This window comes from Gorilla gorilla, chromosome X (genome assembly GCF_029281585.2).
Source record: "Gorilla gorilla gorilla isolate KB3781 chromosome X, NHGRI_mGorGor1-v2.1_pri, whole genome shotgun sequence".
Classification (NCBI taxonomy): Eukaryota; Metazoa; Chordata; class Mammalia; order Primates; family Hominidae; genus Gorilla; species Gorilla gorilla.
In genome coordinates, this window is record NC_073247.2 from 159659647 (window position 1) to 159668919 (window position 9273).

At 39.1% G+C, this 9273-nt stretch overlaps 1 protein-coding gene across 1 annotated transcript in view; it reads left to right on the top strand.

Moving 5' to 3' along the window:
• Positions 1 to 8745, top strand: part of FMR1NB (FMR1 neighbor) — a 43786-nt gene extending 35041 nt beyond the window's left edge. The window contains exons 5-6 of the mRNA XM_004064977.4: positions 6942 to 7090; positions 8582 to 8745. Coding sequence (XP_004065025.2) covers positions 6942 to 7077 — 136 coding nt within the window. The 3' untranslated portion in view covers positions 7078 to 7090; positions 8582 to 8745. The remainder of the gene's footprint in view (positions 1 to 6941; positions 7091 to 8581) is intronic.
• The last annotated feature ends 528 nt before the right edge of the window (positions 8746 to 9273 follow it).

Sequence of the window (9273 nt, forward strand, 5' to 3'; positions counted from 1 at the left end):
AGTCTATCATTGTTGGACATTTGGTTTGGTTCCAAGTCTTTGCTATTGTGAATAGTGTTGCAATAAACATACGTGTGCATGTGTCTTTATAGCAGCATGATTTATAGTCCTTTGGGTATATACCCAGTAATGGGATGGCTGGGTCAAATGGTATTTCTAGTTCTAGATCCCTGAGGAATCGCCACACTGACTTGCACAAGGGTTGAACTAGTTTACAGTCCCACCAACAGTGTAAAAGTGTTCCTATTTCTCCACATCCTCTCCAGCACCTGTTGTTTCCTGACTTTTTAATGATCGCCATTCTAACTGGCATGAGATGGTATCTCATTGTGGTTTTGATTTGCATTTCTCTGATGGCCAGTGATGGTGAGCATTTTTTCATGTGTTTTTTGGCTGCATAAATGTCTTCTTTTGAGAAGTGTCTGTTCATGCCAAGTCAATCCTAAGCCAAAAGAACAAAGCTGGAGGCATCACACTACCTGACTTCAAACTATACTACAAGGCTACAGTAACCAAAACAGCATGGTACTGGTATCAAAACAGAGACATAGATCAATGGAACAGAACAGAGCCCTCAGAAGTAACACCGCATATCTATAACTATCTGATCTTTGACAAACCTGAGAAATACAAGAAATGGGGAAAGGATTCCCTATTTAATAAATGGTGCTGGGAAAACTGGCTAGCCATATGTAGAAAGCTGAAACTGGATCCCTTCCTTACACCTTATACAAAAATTAATTCAAGATGGATTAAAGACTTAAACGTTAGACCTAAAACCATAAAAACCCTAGAAAAAAATCTAGGCATTACCATTCAGGACATAGGCATGGGCAAGGACTTCATGTCTAAAATACCAAAAGCAATGACAACAAAAGACAAAATTGACAAATGGGATCTAATTAAACTAAAGAGCTTCTGCCCAGCAAAAGAAACTACCATCAGAGTGAACAGGCAACCTACAGAATGGGGGAAAATTTTCGCAACCTACTCATCTGACAAAGGGCTAATATCCAGAATCTACAATGAACTCAAACAAATTTACAAGAAAAAAACAAACAACCCCATCAAAAAGTGGGCGAAGGACATGAACAGACACCTTTTGAGACTATTTTCTAGATGTTGTAGGCATGTTTCATTGTTTTCTTTTTTCTTTTGTCTCCTCTGACCATTTTAAATGGTATTAAATGTATTTTAAAATAGCCTATCTTCAAGGTCACTAATTGTTTATTCTACTTGATCAATCTACTATTAAAAAACTCTGATGCATTCTTCAGTGTGTCAGTTGCATTTTTAACTCCAGAATTTCTGCCTGATTATTTTTAATTATTTCAACCTCTTTTTTCAGTTTGTCTGATATAATTATGCATTCCTTGTCTGTGTTCTATTGAATTTCTTTGTGTTTCCTCAAAACAGCTATTTTGAATTGTTTGTCTGGAAGATAATATGTCTCTGTTTCTCCAGGATTAGTTTCTGGTGCCTTATTTAGTTCATTTGGTGATTTCACATTTTCCTGGATGGTCTTGATGCTTGTGAATGTTTGTCTGTGTCTGGGCATTGAAGAGTTAGGTATTCGTTGTACTGTTCACTATCTGGGCTTGTTTGTACCTGTCTTTCTTCGGACAGCTTTCCAGGTGTTCTAAGGGACTTGAGTGTTGTGATCTAAGCTGTATTCACATTAGGAGGCATACCAAATCCAGTGACGCTGTGACTCTTGCAGACTTGTAGAGGTACTTCCTTAATGATCTTGGGAAAAAAACCAGAATAATTCTCTGGATTACCATCAGAGGCTCTTGTTCTCTTCCTTTCCTTTTCCCCAATCAAATGGAGTCTCTCTCTCTGGACTGAGCTGCCTGGAGCTTTGGGGTGAGGTGACCCAAACACCACTGAGGCCACCACCACTGGGACTGCACTAGGGCAGACCTTAAGCCAGCACAGCACTAGGGCTTGTCCAAGGCCCACTGTAATCACTACCTGGCCACTGCTTATGTTTGCTCAAGGCACTGGGACTCTACAAACAGCAGGTGGCAAAGCCAGCCAGCCTTGTATCCTTCCCTTCAGGGTGGTGAGTTCTTGCAGGCCCCAGGCATGTCCAGGGGTACTTTGCAGGAGCCAAGAACTAGAGTCAAAACCTTAGAAATATACCCAGTGTTCTGTTGTACTGCAGGTGATCTGGCACTCACCACAAGATGCAGTTCTTCCCACTGTTTCTTCCCCTTTCTACAGGCAGAAGAGCCCTACCTTGTGGCAATCAACACTGCAGGCCCAGCGGGAGTACTGCCAATGTTCTCTTAAAGCCCGAGGGCTCTTCTATCAGCTTGTGGTGAATGTTACCTGGCCTGGGACTCACCACCCTTCAGGGCAGTGGGCTCCCCTCTGGCCCAGGGCAGGTCCAGAAATGCCATCCAACAGCCAAGGCCCGGGATTGGGTACGCTAAAAGCCCACTTGGTGCTCTACTCCCCTGTGACTAAGCTGGTTATTTAAGGTTCAAGACAAAATTCCCTTTACTTTTCCCACTGCTTTTCTCAAGCAGGAGTCTCTCCCTGTAGCCACCACAGCTGAGGATGTGCTGAGTCACACCTGAATTCAGCAAGTCTCAAAGTCTCACCCAAGGCTCACAGCATAACCTAGGTATCACTGCTTGTTATTCAGGGCCCAAGGGATTTTCAGTCAGCAGGTCCTGCTAGGACTGGATCCTTCCCTTTAAGGCAGTAGATTGTCTCCTGGTTCAGGGTGTATCTAGAACTGTCATCTGTGAGCTAGGGCCTGAAAAGGGGACCTCTTGACTCTGACTGGTGCCCTTTCCCACTGTGGCTGAGCTGATATCCAAGATGTAAGACAAAGTCTTCTTTACTCTTCCCTCTCCTCTTCTGAAACAGATGGAAGGAGTCTCTTTTGGAGCTATGAGTTTTGCAGCCTGGAGTTAGGGGAGGGGTGGCACCAACATTCCCTTAGCCACCCTGGCTAGTGTGTCAGTAGGTTGTGTGCTTCCTAAATCCACTGACTCTTAACCCAGTTCAGCACTAGGACTAACCTAAGAATTGCAGTCCTGGTGGCCTAGACTGCCTTTCAAGGTTATTGAGGGCCCCAGTGAACTTTTGGCCCACAGTGGCAAGGCTTGCCAGATTCAATCCTGACTACTGGGATGGGTGGTTCCTCTCTGGCTAGGTCTGGTTTAAATAGTCCCTCTGTGAGTGGGCATCAGCTGAGTTCAGCCTGGTTTTGCTTTCTGCTTTGACAGGGCAGCTCTGAGTTCAATGTAATGTCTCACAGTTGCTGCACTCTTTCTCTCCCAAGTGCACAGATTCTCTTTCTGTGCCATGCAGCCACTGCTGGGGGATAGGGGAGAGGCGGCATTGGCAATTCAAGACTGTCTTTCCTACTCTCTTCAGTACTTCTTTCAGCTGTATGAAGTTAAAAGCAAGTACTCTGAGTGCTCCCCTGATTTTTGGTTCTTATGAAGGGGCTTTTTTTTTTCCTGTGTATATAGTTGTTAAATTTGGTGTTCCTATGGCGGGGTAGGATGGGGGTAATTGTTAGAGCATTCTGTTCTGCCATCTTGCTCTGTCCTCAGGCCATTTCTTTCTTTCTGATCAGTTATGTTAAACTCTTGAGGTTCCAAAACACCCAACAAATTTCTTCAATGATGTATGTTTTTGTTTCTTTGAGCCCCTAGCCTCAGAGTTCCCTGATATACTCAATCCGGAGGAATTGCCCCTTTACTCATCCTTGGCCACCCAGTTTCATGCCCACATCTTGAACATTGTTATTCACTCAAAATTGAACCTCTGAATCTCTGAAATCTTAAAGTTCAAAATCCTACTCTTTCACCATAGGTTCCTTGTCCTCCAGCTTTTTCTCTGCTTCATTTTTGCTGAACCTGTTCTTTAACACATTGAGGCCTCCAGTGTCTTTAACTCTCTCTTTTCTCCCGGTCTGCCATCTTCCTAACATCATTTGCTCTTTTTTTTTTTTTATCCAGCCTGGATCCCATTGTCGAGTACTTTAATCCATTCTTGTTTCCAGTCCCCTTGTTTCATGGAAACTGAATCCATACCACTTCTCTGCTCTTAGATCTAGGCTCCTGGGAATTTTTAGAAGAAAAAAAATGTCCCACAACTGTGTGGATCTGTGTCATTAGGAATTTCCAGTGAGCTCACTTAACATTTCCAGCCATGCCACTCTACTAGATGTTTACAAACAACATGCCACCTTGTCACTCTGAGTCTCATAAAGTGTATCTGCTGACTGAAATGCTCTTATGCATCTCCCCACCTCCACTTTTCTTTATCTGGCTCTCTCCACTCAGGCTGCAGGCCTCATCTTAGAGGTCACCTCTTCTAGGAAGCTTACTCCAAACCTCCTGCACACATTGGGTCAGGCTTCTTCTTGTCTGCCTTCTACCAACCTCTGATTACCTCTACTTGAACTCATCTCAACATAATATTGTTAGTCTGTATATCTACTTTCCCTTCTAAATTTTAAGCTCCTCAAGGACAGGTACCATATCTTAGTCATGTTTATGTCTCTAGTACTTAGAATAATGTTTATTTAATAAATGAGCAAATATATCAGTGAGTGAATGAGTGTGCAAGAAATTGACCTTTTCCGTGTGCGTATTCTGGTCATGATATATGACACTTTATATGAAAAGAAGAAAACCACCTCTAGGACACTGAAAAATCATTTCACTCCTACTCTCTCCCTTGGGCATTTTCATTGCCTATTAGGTAGAATAGCTAACCTTGGATCTCAGTAGTAAATGTTAGTCATATAGCCAGTTAGTGATGAGGCTGAACAAAAACCAAGTCCTCTGAAACCTAGGTCAGTTTTGAAATAATAAGGCTGTGTTGCTTTTTTGTTGTCAATTAAGGTGAAATGTACATGACCAAATTTAAAAGAAAATCTGTAGATAAAGAAAACATAGTCATTTTAATTATATAAAGTAGGCTATATTGACGTCACAGCATTAGAAAAAAGCATAAGTTCTCAATTTCTTCTCTAAAATCCTGAAATTCAAAAATTTCTGCAAACCTAAAAATTTCGTTGTATTCATTTTGCGACAAACCTGGACTGAGATTCCTTCTAGTCATTATTTAATTCTTAGAGTGAATATTCATATATTTGTTGCAGAAATGTTACTGTGTTTGATTATGAGATGCTACCCCAGACCCCATGGGAATGTCATGTAGTATTCAATATATCGTGTCATATTACCTTTCTAAATCCAAAAGAATCTGCATTCTCAAGCACATCTGGCCCCAAGGTACTGAGAACTGTGTAGTTGTTTCAGTTATTATTTTTTTTGGACTGTAGGTAACAACATGGCAACATAAATAGGCCATAGATAAATCATATAAATATATTTTTTGCCTTCATTCACCATTTCATTTATGCCCAGAGACATTTTTTTGATTAATTGGGAAAGAATTTGTTTCTTTGCCCCACATTTGTCTTACCTAGTGGAGGTCAGTGTCAACCCAGTAATACAGTTTTAGGGGAGAAAAGTTAGTATTACTTATCTTCAAAGTCATAATTTCAAAGGCAGACTTATCTTTCTCTGGGACCCACATGCTCAGAACCTTGTTTTTCTGTACAGCTAAGTAGCACTTACAAGGTCCTGGTATCTTCTTCTGTAAGCTACCTAGCTTGAGCTGAGGATAGGATTATTTATCTGTCATTACCTCTTCATAATATTGTGTGCAAATCTTTCTCTCTTTTTTTCTGTCTTTGAATTTTTCTCTTTACCTCTGCCATGAACATTACTATTTTTTTTTCTTCTTGGCTTATGTTTAGTTCTTTAGAAAGTAAAAGCCCTATAAGCATAAAAATCAACAAACATTTCCATTTCCTCTGTGGGATATAAAAAATGATAAGGTAAGGTTCCAGTCTGAAGGAATTTACAAGCTTTGAGGAGAGAATGAGACAGGTTAGTGTAGTAGGAGAGAGATTGTACTTTAGATTTAGGTAGGTCTGGATTTGAATCCTGGTTCTACTACTGAGTAGTTTGGTGACCTCGGCAAGTTACTTTCCGTCTTGGTGCCTCAGTTTCCCCATATGAAAAATGGGAATGATAGAAATAATGCCTGCCTCATCAAGTCGTTAATGAAGATTAAATGAGATCATGCACATGAAGTGCTTGTTATGCACATAGGAAGTTTATCATACCTGCTGCTAGCCATTATTCACGAATACTGCAAAGTGGTCTAATGGAAAAAGCTTGTACTTTAGAGTCAAACAGACCTACGTTTAAATTCTAGCATCTCCATTACTAGTTATCTGTGACCTTGGGTGAATTATTTTACCTCTTTAAGCCCCAGATTAATCATTTGCAAAATAGGAAACACACTATCCACCTTCTAGGGTTGTTATGAGGATTTAATGAGAAAGTATATAAAGCACTTAGTGAAGTTCGTGGCATGTGGTAGCCTCTCAAGTGCCCCTTTACCAACTGTCCACACAAATACAAGGAGGTACGAGATTGTATACCCAATGACAACAGGAGTAAGTGAAAGTGCTTTGAAAATTGTAAATGCTAATACAATGTGAGCCATTACTGTGTAGATTTGAAGTTCATAGGAGGAAGGAATCCCTCTAAACTAGCAGTGGAAGAGCTGGCTTCCTAGACAAGATAATATCTAAACTTACCGTTAAAGAGTGGGTAACATTGATGTCAGCACAGGGAAGTGGGAGAGCATTTCTGTTACAGAAGGTCACATAATCAAAATGACTGTATAGAGAATAATAATGATGGTTATGATGATCAATATGAGCAAGCCAAGTGGAATAATTTCTATCGGATTTATTAAATCTGGTGAGTTAAAAATATCAGGTGGGAAAGTATAGTTATCTGGGCAAATATTTTTTTCCTTATAACCCTCCCATTGTTATTCTATCACTAATGAGAAATAAGGTTTCACTTGAACTTTTTATGTTACAGCGAACGGGCCGATTATATACAAAGGCAGGACAACAGAGTTGTAACGGGTTTGAAGAAACAAAGAAGGAAGCGAAAGAGGAAGTCTGAAGTGTTACAGAAAGCAGCAAGAGGACGTGAGGAACATGATGAAGAGTAGCAAGAGACCAAAGGTAATTGACAATAGGATATAAAGTTGAAGTGCTCAATCTCTGATTCTTGTTAGCTTTATATTTCTACCATCATTTTGGCTTGACTGACACATTTTTTTTAACCACACAAATGTTTGGATCACAGGAGGGCCAGCTTCTGAACAAATATTTATCACTAGAGATATTGAGATGGTAGGAAAATGGATAAGAAATGTGCCAAATTGTTTTGAGTGCCACATTATATGGTATACACAGGTCAGCTTTTCAGAGGGAGAAAAGAAGTTGATCCTGCCCACTCTGACTCTATGGCTCCCTGATAGACACCCTTGGTAAATAATGAAGGCCACAGTCCTCATATGTGACCACATCACATATCCAGGGGAAGGAGAATGGCCTTAGGAGTCTGACAGAGCTGAGATTGAATCCTGGATCTTACCTGTTAGTCTTAGCTACCTGTTCTTCAAACCTGCACTATGTAGTGTTAGAAGAGGTTGAGAGAGGGATCCCAGAATCATATACTAGGGACTACTTTGTACAGGTTATACTTGTACAGGGTTATAGATCCCTAGCCTTGACTTGGGTCTCCTCCTCCCAAAATAACTGTGAAGGGACAAGTAAGAATAAAATGGTTGGTGAGAAACAAAGCTGTATCTCAGGGACTGGGAGTAAGGAGACCCAGGTCATTAACTAGTAGTGTTTCCATGGGCAGTGAAATTAACCTTTCAGTTCCTTGATACCATCATAGATTTTTTGTGTAACTTAAACAATATAATGTATGTGAAAATGTTTTGAAAATTGCAGTGCAGTACCCAAAATTACGGTATTAAGTTACAGAGAAGCAAAGGAATGGAATGACAGGCCATTGAATTCCGTGTCAGGAGACTCTGGCTTTAGTCCCAGTTCTGCCATTATTTACAGTGTTTGCTTGAGCAAGTCCTTTAACTTTCTTGGGCTTCATTTCACCAATCTTCAGAATGAGAAGGTTGATTTGATGAATAGGAAAAGTGATTTATCTCAGAAGAAAAAAAAGAAAATCTTTATATAAGGTATCATATATGTATATTTGATACATATTTACTTAAGGTAACACATAAATATGTATTACTATAATAATGCCTGTGTATTATTATTCATATAAATATATTACCTTGTATTAGTTTAATGCAATACATGTGTGCATATGTACACATGTACACACACATATATACATATGTAACATTATAACTAGACTAACAAAACTTGGTTTCTGTGGACCATTCACTGAGACATGGAAGTTAACTTTGTTATTCAGAAATTATCTCTGTAATGATATTTGCTCTAATCTGTTTTATATGTATGCCTCACAGTAACAGAAGATGATGTACTGGCAAACTGAAAATACATAAGTTAATCATAACATTCAGTATATAGAATTTGATAATTTTGTTGCAGGGACTTCTTTTATGACAAAGTGCGATATGTGAATACCAGCCTTTTCAAGTTGTTTAACCCTACTTTACTTTTCTCCCATAGCATTATTTTCCCCTCAAGACAACAGAAACCATTCAGAGCAGAGGGGACTGTCTCAGCCATGCAAACCTCATGGAGCATTTTGGAAAGCTAAAAATTGGTTCTTATTTTTGTCATGTTTACTTTCAAACATGAAATAAAATTGAGTTCTGTTTTCATGCATCAAACCAGAATCTGAATTCTTTTTATTAAAAACAGTTCCTACAGAATCTTTAAAAACATGCCTAAAACACCGGTGGCATTCAGATCCTAAAAAGTTACATGATTTTTGCAACTTGGGTTATTGTATCAATGTATACTTCTGTTGGTACTAAATAAGACAGATGTTCCATATTGTTATTCACCTGTCAGCAAGCAGAGAGAAAAACCCCAATGATCATATGTTGCAGTGTGTGATACTTTGTTTATTTTGAGGAAAAGAGGTGAAGATAATTTGTAGGGTTTTTTTATTTTATAAATTATAATGTTATTTTTCCCACTATAAAAGTAAAATACACTTATAGGAAATTTGGTAAAGAAGAATATATAGGATAAAGGAAAAAATCAAATCATAATTTCACTAGTGCTAAATACTGTTACCTTGTTGTGTTTTCTTTTCTTTTTAAATAATTGTGTTCTGTGATATATATGAATTTATTATGCTGTTTTTAAAAATTATGTCTTATGATTCACTTTTTTCTTTTGAAATATGTGAG